This window comes from Platichthys flesus, chromosome 1, assembly GCF_949316205.1.
Source record: "Platichthys flesus chromosome 1, fPlaFle2.1, whole genome shotgun sequence".
Lineage (NCBI taxonomy): Eukaryota > Metazoa > Chordata > Actinopteri > Pleuronectiformes > Pleuronectidae > Platichthys > Platichthys flesus.
In genome coordinates this window covers 1,356,170-1,372,526 of record NC_084945.1, presented here as the reverse complement: position 1 = coordinate 1,372,526, position 16,357 = coordinate 1,356,170, and the positions used below count along the sequence as shown (strand labels likewise).

The 16,357-nt window shown below is 47.3% G+C and overlaps 1 protein-coding gene across 1 annotated transcript; it reads left to right on the top strand.

Moving 5' to 3' along the window:
* Positions 1-324: 324 nt before the first annotated feature.
* Positions 325-15,725, top strand: LOC133955589 (transient receptor potential cation channel subfamily M member 1-like). The gene is made up of 28 exons (XM_062390540.1): positions 325-405; positions 3,506-3,582; positions 3,748-3,940; positions 4,075-4,288; positions 4,500-4,624; positions 4,728-4,899; positions 5,566-5,740; positions 6,310-6,433; positions 7,402-7,474; positions 7,558-7,707; positions 7,885-8,006; positions 8,347-8,481; positions 9,227-9,277; positions 9,768-9,908; positions 10,025-10,054; positions 10,145-10,437; positions 10,729-10,957; positions 11,158-11,289; positions 11,374-11,514; positions 11,640-11,768; positions 11,907-12,158; positions 12,345-12,537; positions 12,920-12,940; positions 13,134-13,278; positions 13,542-13,744; positions 13,836-13,968; positions 14,080-14,441; positions 14,525-15,725. Exons 1-28 carry the CDS (start codon positions 325-327, stop codon positions 15,199-15,201), a joined length of 4,773 nt encoding a protein of 1,590 aa, XP_062246524.1. The 3' UTR covers positions 15,202-15,725.
* Positions 15,726-16,357: the final 632 nt, after the last annotated feature.

Here is a 16,357-nt window from a genome sequence, read left to right as displayed (position 1 = left end):
CACTAATCCTGATTATACAGAGAGGACGAGGTCTCAGTCTGTCCACAGACGCCTGAACGCACAACACACTGCAGGGTCGACACAGAGGACACAGAGGAGACAGGGGAGGAGACAGAGGAGGAGACAGAGGAGACAGAGAAGGACACATAGGAGACAAAGGGGGACACAGAGGAGGAGAAGAGGAAGAGACAGAGAGGGAGGAGACAGAGAGGGGGAAAGGACTCAAAGGAGACAGAAACAAAGAGGGAGGAGACAGAGGAGGTGACAGGACAACAAGGAGAGAGACACAGAGAGGAGGAGTATGAAGGACAGTTGAAGTTCATCATGGACAGAGGAAGGAGAGGAACGAATGGATCCTTCAAACGATCGTCCATCAAACGCAGCGCATCGTCTGGATCACAGAAGGTGAGACTCACCCCTGTCTCACCCCTGTCTCACCCCTGTCTCACTCCTGTCACACCCCTGTCTCACCCCTGTCTCCCTCCTGTCTCACCCCAGTCTCACCCCTGTCTCACCCCTGTCTCATCCCTGTCTCACTCCTGTCTCACCCCTGTCTCACTCCTGTCTCACCCCTGTCTCACCCCTGTCTCACCCCTGTCTCACTCCTGTCTCACCCCAGTCTCACCCCTGTCTCACCCCTGTCTCATCCCTGTCTCACTCCTGTCTCATCCCTGTCTCACCCCTGTCTCAGCGCTAACTCACCACTGTCTCACCCCTGTCTCACCACTGTCTCACCCCTGTCTCACCTCTATCTCACCCCTGTCTCACCACTGTCTCACCCCTGTCTCACCCCTGTCTCACCCCTGTTTCAGCCCTGACTCAGATTGATAAATGATTGTCTGTCCTCAGTAAAGTCTCAGTTAAGACCTAAACACTCTAATTAAAGAGTGAAGAGTAAATAAATTGATCTGTTATCACTGGGACGTCCCCTTCACCTTCCAAATGCACCCATTTGACGGTACCAGCTGTCAATCTAACTGTGGTACCCCCCCCCCCCCTCCCATACATCCGGTGCTTCATGGTCTGTTTGACTCCAAATGATCATAATTCACTAAATGAACATCAGCTTTTTGAAGACGACTTGAAACTAGAGAATGAGACATGAACTCCTGAATGTTTACTGACGTTGTAAAGTGAGAAGTAGAGTCACTTTCTACAGACTTCTATAGAAACTACCAGTGGAGTCGCCCCCTGATGGTCAGTACACAGTATGCAGTCTGCCACTCTTGATTTGGAGTCACTGTGCACAGGAATCAAACCCGTGGCTCCATTCACGCAGGACTGTGTCTGTTTCGGTGAGCTAAGGTCTTTGATTGGTTCACAGCTGCAGGTCAACTTCCTGTGTCTTTACAAAATAAATAATGATGTCACAGCTCATTACACAAACATGTAGTAATCTAATTTACAAGGCTGCTAATCCTGCTGACCTCCCTGTCTCTGTTCACTGTGCTGTCACATTAAACTGCTCATTACCAAACACAGTGTGTCGGTGCAGGTGGTGGTGAGCTGCTCTAGAACCTGTCGTCACTTTAGAAACTCTGGAGCTGAAATCTGGGGATTCTAGCCAATAAACTAATTTAACACATACATACAAGTGAGTTGTTACTTTCCACAGAATTCATTTAGATCAAAAGTGAAAACAATACACAAGGTTTGGATATTTGGTTTCAGTTTGGTTGAAGTTTGGTGGATGTTGATGGATATTTTGCAGATGTTTGGTGGATTTCTTAGAGCAGATCTGTTGAGTCTGGTTCATTCGAGGTTGAACGTACTGGAGGAGTCATGAGACTCTCAGGAGGATTAACTCAGAGCAGAGTCATGAGACGAGATCCAACAAAGAGTCCTGCTGCCTCCCATGCTCGTCTTAAGAACCCGCTCAGCTGCAGCAAGTCAGGGTCTGAACTGCCACAGAGAGACAACTGGTCCTCACAAGGCTGCACCGAGACGCCACAGGGAGACAACTGGTCCTCACAGGGCTGCACCGAGACGCCACAGAGAGACACCTGGTCCTCACAGGGCTGCACCGGGACGCCACAGAGAGACACCTGGTCCTCACAGGGCTGCACCGGGACGCCACAGAGAGACACCTGGTCCTCACAGGGCTGCACCGAGACGCCACAGAGAGACACCTGGTCCTCACAGGGCTGCACCGGGACGCCACAGAGAGACACCTGGTCCTCACAGAACCGCCTCAGTCTTCATACCACTTTGAAGGACGAGACATTTGGACGCTCAGGTAGGAACAGGAGACAAGCTTTTGTCTGAGAGGATTGCTGAGAACTTAAACGTTCCAGAATAGTCGGTGAGCAGACACATGTCGGTCAATCATGATGATGATGATGAAGAGGATGTTGATGGTGGTAGTTTTTCATTCATGTGAAAACCGTGTAAAGCTGACGTCCGTGTGAGAGTCAGTAATCCTTCATCATCCAGAGTGAAGGAATTTGATAAAGTGCTTCAGTGAATCACACAATAACACACAGTATCACAGTAACACACAATCATACACAGATAGTCAGGAGTTGTGCATGTGAACGTAGAAAATGAGACTTGTTTATGTTTCTTGAGGAAAGGGAGATGTTTCCAGGTATCTAACGACTCCAAGTCTTTATCCTGAGACTCGTTCTAGATGTTTTCAGACATGAACTCTGGAGAAGTATCCACACAGTCTGGACTTTCTCCGGAGATTGTCTTTCCCCTTTCCACCCCAGATTCCTGCTCGTATCACTAAAACCTCTGGTCAGTGTCTTCTACGTGTGCAGCTCCACCTTCTCATCCTGAGGGCTTCGTGTTCTTTTTGTTTCCCTTTTTTCATTTTTGCATCTTTTGCATCTGAGAAACATTCAAACAGCCACTTGCTCGTCTGGAGAAAGAAACAGCAGGGAGAGTGTGGAGCCCCTTTTTCACATTCAGCCACTCCATCAAATCAGGAGATTATCAGGAGTTCAGAGCAGCTCTGAAAGCAGCTTAAGTTAAACAGTTCAGTTAAAGACATTGTCGAAGTTTAATTAATTACATTCATCCGACATCATTGATAAGTCCAGCGTCTGTGTCTGTGTAACAATGTTTGTCTGTGGTGCTTTCTGATAATGTTGCCTAAACGAAGCATATATGAAGTGACACACACACACACACACACACCAGCAACATTAGAGCAGACAGTAAACCGGTTTAAAGGCTCTTCTGTGTGTTTCGCTGCAGCAGGATTACCAGGACTCAGAATAAGAGGATTAGATTCATAAAGACAGTGAAAGCTCCGCTGCTCCAGTAATTAACCAGATAAACGAAGACAACAGCAGTTTGATGCTCAGCGGTTTGTTTCTGTTTGTTCATTTCACTTTCATCTTCACCTGTGAGGAGGAAACACACAGTAACAGACAACATGTGTGTGTGACCTCATCGTGTGAAGTGTGTCTGTGCTCAGTTCTTCTTCCCTCCTCTCTCCTGAGTTTCATTCTATCTGAGTTTAGTTGCTTTAGAAAACTCCGAGCTTGTTTCTCTTCAGGTTCACAGAGTCTGGATCGAGAGGACGTTCCAGAAGAGAGAATGTATCCAGATCATTCCCAGCAAAGACGCCAGCAGGTACTGACACAAACATTACAGGGACTCAAACACGTCTCTAGACCCAGTGTTGACGTCTGAAGAGTGACACCTCACAGAGAGCGAGAGTCCCTCTGGTCATTTAGTCCAGTTCTGTCCTGCAGAGATCTGTCCCTCAGGTTAAGGACGTCATGTGCTGTTGTTCAGGTGCAGTTGTGGTCAGCTGGTGACTCAGCACACTGCCATCCTTCCGGGGGCCAAGGAGGAGGGGGCCCCACTGGTTCAGCTGGAGGTCCAAACTGCAGAGAGATGGAGTCCCCTCAAACACACCCAGGGATCCCCGACTGATGCCTACGGAGTCATTGAGTTCCAGGGAGGAGGACATATCAACAAGGCCATGGTACCAAAACCTCCCATACACCGAAACCTCTGATACACCAAAACCTCTGATACACCCAAGCTGATAGAAGCAGCCGTTTTAATGCTGAGATGTTCGTCTCTGACTCTTTTCTTCTCCTCCTCCTCCCCCTGCAGTACATCAGGGTCTCCAATGACTCTAAACCGGACTCCCTGCTCCACCTGATGGTGAAGGACTGGCAGCTGGAGCTCCCTACGTTGCTCATCTCTGTCCACGGAGGCCTTCAGAACTTTGACCTTCCTCCCAAACTCAAGCAGGTCTTTGGGAAGGGACTGATCAAAGCCGCTGTGACCACCGGAGCCTGGATCTTCACCGGAGGAGTCAGCACAGGTACGTCAGTTTAGGCTCCTCCTCCTGGATCTTCTCAGGTGCAGGTGACCACCTCAGGTTTTTAATCAGGTGTGTGTCTTTTGAGGTCTTGACTTTGTGAGCCGATTAAAAAAAATCTATAATTTTTAAAGGTATTTGCTTCTAGGTGAATTTAAAAAACAACAGGTAAATGGAACATCTTGACCACATCCTGGTCCGCTGTGTGTTTCAGGAGTGATCCGCCATGTTGGAGACGCCCTCAAAGACCATTCGTCCAAGTCCAGAGGGAAAGTCTGTGCCATCGGCATCGCACCGTGGGGGATCATCGAGAACAAAGAAGACCTGATTGGGAGAGACGTAAGTCAAACCAGAGGGAACCAGTCCAAAGTTGCCCAAACCAAACTGATCCACACTGAGACAAACCGTACTGAACCAGACTGAACCGGACCGTATGTTTCAGGTGACTCGGTCGTACCAGACCATGTCCAACCCGCTCAGCAAGCTGTCGGTGCTGAACAACAGCCACTCCCACTTCATCCTGTCCGACAACGGGACCACCGGGAAGTATGGCGCCGAGGTCCGCCTCCGCCGGCAGCTGGAGAAACACATCGCTCTGCAGAAGATCAACACACGTGAGTCATGGGGTCAGCTGCAAAAACCAATCACTGCTGGGTTTCAGCCTCCTGCATTTACAGGTTGAAGGTTCAGTTCAACCAAACCAACGTATCTTCAATTGTTTTATTGGACTCATCTTGGTTCAGTTAAATATGAGTCCCGGTTTCTCTTCGACTCACCTGACCAGACCTGCCACAACCATGTGACTGATCATGTGACCTGTGGGTTTCCCTTTGTCATCCTATTCCTGGAGCTGTTTGTAAGGCAGGGGCCACAAAGGGAGGCTCAGCCGTCACCTCTGACTGCAGCCACTGAGGAACCAGAGGAACCAGAGGGTCCACCACGGGCTCCACAGTGATTCTCCTCACCTCTCTCTACAGCTCTGCCCAGATTCGTTAGCTACTCAGAGTGGTTGCAGTTACTGTAGCTCAGCTATCCGCGCAGCCAGCCTGTTGGTTTCCTCACTGTCATGCAAGGGATCCTGGGATATGCTCCGAACAGGACAGCACAGTCCCGCCGCGGTGACATCATTGATCTTCAGACGCAGCCTCAGTCTCTATTGTTTTATTCTGGTTCTCTTTTGATGATGAAACTGGAAAATTAGACTCCAGGAGAATGGAATCAGTTTTACAGGCACTTAACTTTATCATCAACTTTACAGACTCTGGATCTGTGTGTTCCAGGTCTGGGTCAGGGGGTCCCGGTGGTGTGTCTGATCCTTGAAGGGGGTCCTAACGTCATCTCCATCGTGCTGGAGAGTCTGAAGGAGGATCCTCCCGTCCCTGTTGTGATCTGTGACGGCAGCGGTCGAGCCTCTGACATCATTTCATTTGCTCACAGATATTGTGCGGAGGACGGGTGAGGACGTCTTTGAAGTTATTATCTCTCTGGTCCCTGTGAACTCTTCTTGTGGTTTCTGTTGTGTTTTGAAATAATTGTTAAATTATTGGACATGTCTGCACTCCGTTGTGTGGACAATGTCCAGATTCAGATCAGAACCTGCAGCTGAACTTCTCTGGATTAAATCCTCCACTGTACAACAGATGTTACAGATGTTCCACCATCTGACAGACCTGGATTCAAACTGTACATTAAACCAGATGAGAACAAGACCTTTGACTCTGAGGTTCAGTCAGACAGAGGCAGATGTGGGGCAGGTTGAACTGGGGGGGGGGGGGTTATTCGTGCCTTGATTCTCTGCTCGTATTCACATTATACGACAGGTCGGGCTCTTCCTGCTGTGAGTGCAATGCATGATGGTATATCGCTCTGCTAGTGACCATGGCTTGTAAAATACTTTTCATGATGCATTGTGGGAAACAACAAACATCACTACTAAGTGTCACTGTATCGTGATCAGTGAGTGTTGGTGTGAGGAGGACCTGACCTAACGAGTCACATGATCACAGTCTTCTCTTCCTCCACAGGCTGGTGAGTGACAGCGTCAAGGATCAGCTGCTGGTCACCATCCAGAAAACCTTCAACTACAGCCGCAGCCAGGCGCAGCAGATCTTCCTCATGGTGATGGAGTGCATGAAGAAGAGAGCTCTGGTAGGTCGAAGACGCCCCATTGGTTCATGTCTCAGTGATTCTGTTCTCCTTCTGTGCATTGATTAAAGAGCTGTTCATCCACGTGTGGTGTGTGTCGTCGTTCATTCACCATCATCAACAACTCAGACTCCTTCTAACATCTGTGCAACATCTGCACAACACAGACCTGCTGTCAGACCAAACCTGTCTGAATAATACACTGTGGGAAACCAACCTATTTGTGATCTGATCCCTGAACTGCTGAGAGGTTTGTTGTGTAGTGATCTGAGTTGGACGGGACTGAGACTCGACTGACTCTACGTCTGCTCTGATAAATCTCTATGTTATATGACAGGATGTGAGGTCATCAGTTATTGACCCAGTTACCCACTGTCAAACTTCTGATTCTCTGCATTAATAAACATCGTGTTTGCTTCCACGATAAATCATTGAATGAAAAAACACCTTGATTTAAATATGAATCAATAAATATCTGCTTCTTCTGTCGCTGGAACTCGTCTTCATCACAGAGCGTGGACATAATGATAAAGGTTTTAGTGGAGATTGTTCTGTCGTTTATTTAATCCCACAATCCTTTGCTTCCTCCAGAGAACAGCTGCAGCTGCCATAAAATCACATCCCATCACTTAAAATGATTTGTCGTCAGATTAAAATCTGCAGCAGGTCGAGATGTTTCTGCACAAACGTGACCTGCAGCCTGTTAGCATGTGAGCTAGCACATCTGGATCCACATGAAAAGATCATGTAGCCTCTAAGTGCTGTTAGCGTGGCTGCTAACAATGAGAGGATCATGTCCGTCAGAGTGGCCCAGCGGGACAGATACCTTGTCCACCAGGGGGCGCCACTGAGCAAAGGCTACTGTTTGGGCTGAATTAGAGTCAAACGTCATCGTTATTTATGAGACACATGTTGTTATGACTCAGATGAAATAAGACTCATGGGAGGAGTGTGTGTGTGTGTGTGTGTAGATCACAGTGTTCAGGATGGGGTCCGAGGGGCAACAGGACATTGAGATGTCGATCCTCACAGCTCTGCTCAAAGGTAACAAGGTTTATTCAACACACCTGTTCCATGTAGTGAGTGATGTCACATGATGTCACATGTTGTGATTGTGTTGATTTCAGGGACCAATGCATCAGCGTCAGATCAGCTGAGTTTGGCTTTGGCCTGGAACAGAGTGGACATCGCTCGTAGTCAGATCTTTGTGTACGGACACCACTGGCCCGTGAGTCCACCTGTCTGTCTGTCCGGTCTGTCCACCATTCTTTTCACCTGTCTGTCCCCTGATCTTCAAACTTGTCCACCGGCCACATCTTCATCTGTTGCAGTATAAGCTTTTTTATTCTTTGTTTTGTGTGTTTCTCTGAGTTTGTTGAGGTTTTTCTTGTTGTCGTCTGTTCAGCCCGTCCGAGTCGGGGATCGACCGAAGAGCCCTGCGGCCCAGAGAGCAGGGGGGGGAGGAGGGGGAGGGGCAGGGAAAGGGAAAGCCAGAGGAAAGAAGGGAAAAGGAGGAAAAACTAAAGTTGAACCTCCTGAAGAGACCGACCCCAGAAAACTGGAGCTGCTGAGCTGGGTAAGAGACGTTTGAGCTGCTGCATGAGGTCAAAGTTCACACAGGAGAAAAGACCCCGATCATCAGCTGATCATCATCAGCTGATCAAACATCAGCTGATCCATCAATAACAATTCACTATTTATCCTATATTTTCATCCACCAGTTTGATGGTGATATTAACATTGACAATATTGATGATGCCAAAAAGCAAAGGGAAACTGCAAACATCATAGACAAGAAGTAAATTATAAAACGTCATTTCAAATAAAAGACAACAAATTATAGAGTAATCAGAAATATTGATAACATTGATGAAGATGATGATGATATTGATGAAGATGATTGATTGTTCTGGCAGGTGAACTCTCTGGAACAGGCCATGATGGACGCTCTGGTTCTGGACAGAGTCGACTTCGTGAAGCTGCTGATTGAAAACGGTGTGAACATCCATCACTTCCTGACCATCCCTCGCCTGGAGGAGCTGTACAACACGGTGAGACCACGCCCACTCTGCTCCACCTGAGGTCACCTGAGGTCACTTGAGGTCACACAGCAGGAGCCCGAGATGATCAGTGAGATGAGGTCAAAGTTCAGTTGAGATTCTCAGATGTTAGTTTCTCAGACGTGACAGTCGTTTCTTTTCTGATAAAACAGAAACTTCAAAATCATCACATGTGGAATTAAAATCTGAAAAGTTCTGATTCAAAGCTTTATTTAATATGAGGTAATTAAAGCGTTTATGTGTGAACTTACATGTCAGTGATTCTCCTCCTTCCTCAAACTAACTCTTCAATGAATCCTTCTACATGAAGTAAGAATCATCTCTTTGTATTTGTTATGATGATCATTGTGACACAGATCAGCTGATTACAGACGACCGGGGGACAGAAGTGCTTCTTCACTTTGTCTTAAAATCTAATGTGAAACAAAAGCTTTGGGCTCGAACATCTAAATTCTCACTGACATGTTTATCTGCAGCTTAACGTCCATCAGTGGTTCACGTCTGTTATATCACTGCTGCTCTCTAATCTTAATCTGCTTCCCTAAAAGAAAAAGCTCTTCAAACAACATGTCCGTCCCATTATTGTCAGATTACAGCTCTCTGCTGCCGTGTGACCTGCTCACCTCCTGCTGTTCACACGTTCATCTGCTCATCAGTGACACTGGCTAATTGCTGCGATGACACCTCCACACTAACTCTGCTCATTAATCTGCTGTCTGTCTTCGTGTCTCTGCAGAAGCTGGGTCCGGCCAACACGCTGCACTTTGTGGTCCGTGACGTGAAGAAGGTGAGAGCTGTCACTTGTCCACGAGCAAGCATCAGGATTTGTACCTGACATTTTATAAACTCCAAATTCCTCTGATGTCATCATGGGATGTGAACCCTGAACCTCTGCAAGATGGCGCCTGCATGAGCAGCAGCTGTTCAGCTTCCTCTGAGAAGTGTCTTACTTTCTTTAAACTCTATCTATCTATCTGTTTATCTATCTGTCTATCTATCTATCTATCTATCTATCTATCTATCTATCTATCTATCTATCTATCTATCTATCTATCTATCTATCTATCTATCTATCTATCTATCTATCTATCTATCTATCTATCTATCTATCTATCTATCTATCTATCTATCTATCTATCTATCTATCTATCTATCTTTCCAGCACAGTGATGCAGTGGTTAATACTAAAAGAGTCTTGGCCGGTTGTTGAGAGAATGTATGCTGTGATTCGGCACAATTCAATTCAAAGTGAATTGAATTGAACATTTGTGTTTTAGGGGAACCTACCTCCAGATTACCAGATCACGCTGATCGACATCGGACTGGTGCTGGAGTTTCTGATGGGTGGAGCCTATCGCTGCAAGTACACCAGGAAGAGCTTCAGGGCGCTGTACAGCAACCTGTACGGCCTGAAAAGAGTGAGCACACACTTCTACTGAAAGTTCTCCAGGAAGGACGTCACGTTCCTGAGAATCAAACAGTGTTTCACTGAATCTGCAGGGAATTAACTGCTCTGTCGTCTTTTCTCCTGCAGCCAAAAGCTCTGAAGCTTCTTGGGATGGAGGTTTGTTCTTGCTGTTGTTGTTGATGTGGTCTTTAAATTTAGTTTGAATGTTCTGATGTGTGCGACTGAGATGTGGTCTTGTCTCTCCAGGACGATGAGCCTCGCTCGAAGGGAAAAGGAAAGAAGAATAAGAAGAAGGAGGAGGAGGTGGATATAGATATGGACGACCCTGAGGTCAGCAGGTTTCAGTACCCCTTCCATGAGCTGATGGTGTGGGCAGTGCTGTTGAAGCGCCAGAAGATGGCGCTGTTCCTGTGGCAGCGGGGGGAAGAGGCCATGGCCAAAGCTTTGGTGGCCTGTAAACTCTACAAGGCCATGGCCCACGAGTCATCTCAGAGCGAGCTGGTGGACGACATCTACCAAGATCTGGAGAACAACTCCAAGTGAGTTCCGGGTACAGGGTCAGTCCAGGTCCAGGTCCAGGTCCAGGTCCAGGTCCTGGTCATGGTCCAGGTCCGGGTCAGACCATTTTTGATATAGACTGAGGGAGATCCAGACTGGAGCCTGATCTCTGTTTGATGAGCAGCTCCAGCTTGTGAAGCTCAGTTGATTTGAATGTTTCCTGTCATGTGACCAGCCGGTCTGAAAACTCCATTGTTGTTCTTCCAGTGTTTTTGTTTCTTGTGTGTACTATTCATGACAGCCTGATGGGGGCGCTTGTGTTTTCTGTGCAGGGAGTTTGGTCAGCTAGCCTACGAGCTTCTGGATCAGTCCTACAAACACGATGAGCAGGTGGCCATGAAGCTGCTGACGTACGAACTGAAGAACTGGAGTAACTCCACCTGCCTGAAGTTAGCTGTCGCTGCCAAACACAGCGAGTTCATCGCTCACACCTGCAGCCAGCTGCTGCTGACAGACATGTGGATGGGCTGTCTGAGGATGGGCAAGAGCAACAGCCTCAAGGTAACACAGCAGCGCTCACAGAGCCTAAACACAAAGAACCAGAGGTTGTATATCTGTGAAGAACCTACCACAAAGCAATATATGAATATGAATTAATACATGTGGCTCATACAAGGGACCCTGAGGGACTCCACCAGTGATGAAATCGTCACAGTGACTGAGGGAGATGTTAATAAAGTTCTTGTGAATCTTGTCTCCAGGTGATTTTAGGCATCGTTTTCCCTCCTTTCATCCTCCTCATGGACTTTCGTCTTGGAGAGGAAGCCTCATTCAATTCGTCCAAAGAGAATGAGGACAGTAAAAATAAAGATGACGACAACAAATCCAGCAAGGTACAAACCAAATAGAAATCTTCAGTCAGAGCGACATGGTTCTTTAAAAGCAGAATAAAAACAGTAATGTTTGTGTTTTCATAGGATACCGTCTCTAATGTTGACACGACATCAAAGAAAGGAGACGAAGAAGAAAACCAGAAGAAACATCGGAGGAGGGTTCCCATCGGGAGGCGGATCTACGAGTTCTACAACACTCCCTTCACCAAGTTCTGGTTCAACACGGCAAGGACACGTTTTAGATTTGAAATGCAGAATACTGAGATGTCCAGTTCACTGTTTCACCATCAACATTCAAACAGGACATGTGGAGTCACAGCAGATTCAAATAAAACTGCTTCTCTCTGTAGATCATGTACATGGTCTACCTGATGTTGTATAACTACATCATCCTGGTGAAGATGGAGCGATGGCCGTCCCTGCAGGAGTGGATCGTCATCTCTTACATCATCACTCTGGGAATGGAGAAAGTCCGACAGGTAAACACACCGGAGGTGTCACGACAAACTGTGAAACTCACTGTGGTGAAGTTGTGATGACAGAAGAAAGTTCTCCTGAGCCACATGCATGTTCTATGACTGACGGGGTTTGACCTGACTGAACTGTTCTGTGGTCAGATCCTGATGTCGGAGCCGGGGAAGCTGAAGCAGAAGATCAACGTGTGGTTGGAGGATTACTGGAACATCACCGACCTGGCGGCCATCTCCGTCTTCCTGCTGGGTCTACTGCTGCGGCTGCAGAACGAGCCCTACATGGGCCGCGGACGCGTCATCTACTGCGTGGACATCATCTTCTGGTACATCCGAGTCCTGGACATCTTCGGAGTCAACAAGTACCTGGGACCATACGTCATGATGATCGGGAAGATGGTACGACGTCCTGTCACTAGCATCACTTACAGATAATACTAAAAGTGAAGGTTCTTCTTTCTGAAGAACTTTCTGAGGATCATTCAAAGATTATTGATCATTAACAAAATGACAGATTCTGTGTCCACACGATCTCAATTTGACCATCTCATGTGCCCACCCCACCCCCCCACACTTGGTGTCCAGATGGTGGACATGCTGTACTTCGTGGTCATCATGCTTGTCGTGTTGTTGAGCTTCGGAATCGCTCGACAGGCTATTCTCCATCCAGACGAGAAGCCGACGTGGCGTCTGGCTCGCAACATCTTCTACATGCCGTACTGGATGATCTACGGAGAGGTGTTTGCCGACTCCATAGACCGTAAGACTAGAGTTCATAGTAAGACTCAGTCCACTAACAATCCTGACCTGTCCTCACCCCTGTCCTCACCCTCTGCATACCCTAACACTAGAGGTTATAGAAGGCTCACCGTCAGCTGTCAGTCCTCACCCATCCTCATCCTCTGTCCTTATCTGTCCTCACCTGCTGTGTCCTCATCCTCCATACACCATAAGACTAGTCCACTCCTGTCCTCACCCTCTGTCCTCACGTTAAATGTTTTAATATCTTTTAATCGTATTAATCTTGATCAACTGTTTGTCTGTGTTTAGATGAGACAAAGACATTGTGAACTGCACTGTTTAAACTCTGCTGATGATCATGATCTGTTCTCGTCTTGATCTTTTTCTGTGTCTGTCTCTTTGTCTCCTCTGTTGGACAGTTTACGCGATGGAAATCAATCGTGAGTATTGAGAACTGAAAATGTATAACTTCTTGCAGATAGGAAGCTGTTTGACATAAAGACGATCGATGATCAAATAACAATCAAACCGCAACTTATCAGAAAGATGATGACTATCTATAAACTGCAGTGTGATATTAATGTTGTTATTAAATTGAACATGTGATTAAAGTCAGTGTTGAACACGTTTCAGCTCCGTGTGGAGACAACATGTACGATGAAGACGGGAAGAAGCTTCCTCCCTGTATCCCCGGAGCCTGGCTCACTCCCGCCATCATGGCCTGTTACCTGCTGGTCGCCAACATCCTACTGGTCAACCTGCTCATCGCCGTCTTCAAGTCAGTGGTTTGAAACACAGACCTCAGATCAGATACTGACTGACAGACAGAGACAAACAGACAGAGGGACAGATTCTTCAGAGTTCAGAGCTTGCTTGTCAAGTTTAAATTTGTGGTTTGAGTCATTGCTTGATTTTTGTATTGACTCATTCCACATCAGTTCGTTAATTGACGTCTTCTTTGGACTCAATAGGAAATGAGCACTTTCTCAGTTATTGAATTGATCCAACATCAGTAACTCCTGATCCTCTTCGTCTCCTCAGTAACACCTTCTTCGAAGTGAAGTCCATCTCCAACCAGATTTGGAAGTTCCAACGTTATCAGCTGATCATGACTTTCCACGACCGTCCTATCCTGCCGCCGCCGCTCATCATCTTCCCACACATCTACATCCTCCTGAAGAGGCTGTGCTGCCACTGCCGCCGCCGGCCGGAGGGAGACCACGACGACCGCGAGAGACGACTCCGTAAGAACCGAGTTCAGATCAGCTTCACCAGAACTGAAAATATCAAGTGTCAAATATTAGAAACTGATGACTGATGGATTGTGTGTTTCAGAGCTGGTGTTGAATCCAGAAGAGTTAAAGTCTCTTCACGAGTTCGAGGAACAGTGTGTGGAGGAATACTTCAGAGAGAAAGACGACGAGAAACAATCGTCCAACAACGAGCGAATCCGAGTCACATGTGAGAGGTCAGAACCAGACACTGTCTTTAAACACATGTTAATAAACAAACAAGTGAACAATGATTCACATTGTGTTCGGCCTCACGTTTTCTGTTGTTTGCTGTTTGTCGTGTTGAGGGTGGACAACATGTTCATGCGTCTGGAGGAGGTGAACGAGCGCGAGCACTCCATGAAGGCGTCCCTGCAGACGGTCGACCTCCGCCTGGGTCAGCTGGAGGAGTTCTCTGGTCGGATGATGAACGCTCTGGAGAAGCTGGCCGGCATCGACCGAGCCGACCTGGTCGGGAGCCGCTCCAGAGGGTCGTCGGTGTGCGAACCGGCCGCTCTGCTGCGACACGGCAGCATGAACAGCTCCGATGGCTACAGTCTGTACCGATACCAACTGGAGCATGACGACCGGGTCTCTGTGTCCGGAGACACGGAGACGAATGAAAAGAAGGTGCCGCTGAGTCCAGAGAGACATCGAGGAGACGCAGCAGGTCCGACACGTCACTATCCTGGGCAGAGGAACCAGCAACCTGCTGAGATAAATGATGGTTTAACTCCTTTTTCCCGTTTCCAGGTGAGGTGAAGGGGTTCGGTTCGACCCTGGAGGTGCAAGGCCTTAGGGACAGGACTCAGTCTCAGTCCAACGTGGACATCTTGATCTCCCCCTGCGACCCGGACCTCCGACCAGCCCACCCCCAACCTGCTTCCCCTCAGGTGGAGCTAACGGACACTGATGTGGAGAAACCTCCTGAGAAAAGCCGGCTGCAGGCGGTGGCCTCGTTCCCTCTGGAGACGCCAAAGGTCACCGACTATTTATCCTCCAGCAGGAAGTCAATCAGCAGCATCGTCTACAGCCCCGCCCACCAGGCTCAGGACGCAGCCGTCAGTTTGACCCCCCAAGAGGCGTCTGCTATGACGGAGGACAGTGGCGGAGGAACTGAGCCCAAACAGGAAGTGGAGCATCCTGGGTATTCCGATGGGGAGCAGGGGGGTGAGACATTGATTGATAGCCATGGTAATGGAGAGGGGGAGGAGTCATCAGAGCTGTTGCTGCTGGGGGGGGACAGGATGTACCCGACACTTCGCTCCAAGAGTCTGAACGTCAACCCGAGGAAGACGAGGAAGAAGGAGGACGAGGAGACGCTGCGCTTAGCGAGCAGCGTCCGGGACCTGGTGTCAGCGTTCAGCGGGGGGGCGGGAGACACCAGACCAGAACCAGGTCCGAGTCCGAGTCCAGGTTCAGGTCTTTAACAGCTGTTTAAAGCCATTTTTTTAGACGTGTCCTGCAGAGAAGTGGGTCCGGACCTTCTCCACAGTTTACCTCTCACACGTGCACTGCATGGATTCAAACAGCCACAGAGTCTCAGGTGAGGGGTGGAGGCGGAGCCAGAGGCAGGAAGTGACGTTTCATTTCCACCGGGTAGATCATGTGTTTATGTTTCCAACAAATTGTTGTTCTCTATTTGGTCGTGTCAGACACACAATCTCCGGAGTTCAGTGAACGTGTGAAACCAACTTACGTTACCGTTCAATTCCACAGTCGTTTGTTTGTTTGTTTGTTATGATGATTCATTTAGTTCTTTTATCAGATTTTTTAGAATATTATCATATTTCTGCAGCTATCAGACACAAGGAGTGAAGGTTATAAAAGGTAATAAAAAGCAACTGTTAAATTTAACTTTATATTAGAATATATTAAATTGTTTGTCTGAAATAAAGGGAATTAAATGAGTAGTTTAGTTTTTATATTTATTAGATTGTAATGTTTTTACTGTATCAAATATTGGGTTCACTTGTATTGATTTTATTAACGAAGCTGAAGATCTTATTATTATACTGAGTGTGAATAAAGGGAATAAAATCTACCTCTGTACAGATGTTTGCAGATTATTACTGATCCTTGAATAAAATAATCTATCACCAAGTTTTACTTTTTATCATTTCACGTTGTGTTCGTGACGTTCCCACCCTGCTGTCGTGGTGACGAGTTAAGGGCGGAGCTAGAGTGACCAGATGAGAAATGACTCGAGAAATCACAGACAGAAACAAAGACTCAGAGACACAAGGACTTAGAGACACAAAGACTCAGAGACACAAAGATCAGAGACACAAAGACTCAGAGACACAAAGATCAGAGACACAAAGACTCAGAGACACAAAGATCAGAGACACAAAGACTCAGAGACACAAAGATCAGAGACACAAAGACTCAGAGACACAAAGACTCAGAGACACAAAGACTCAGAGACACAAAGAGAAAAAGGAATATTCTGTTTGTGGTGTTTTAAAACGCCACTTATTTAAACGCTACATGAATGTGAGCTAGTTAAACACAAGGTGATTAGATTCCAGAAAGTTTTCTTATTTGTTTAGAGCTTTATAAACATTTCAAAATAAACCTGCTCCG

Coding starts and splice junctions, on each gene's coding strand:
- LOC133955589 (XM_062390540.1), top strand. CDS start 325: ATGGACAGAGGAAGGAGAGGAACGAATGGATCCTTCAAACGATCGTCC. Junction 9,909..10,024: donor ACCTGTACGGCCTGAAAAGA/GTGAGCACACAC, acceptor TTTCTCCTGCAG/CCAAAAGCTCTGAAGCTTCT. Junction 13,969..14,079: donor ATCCGAGTCACATGTGAGAG/GTCAGAACCAGA, acceptor TGTCGTGTTGAG/GGTGGACAACATGTTCATGC.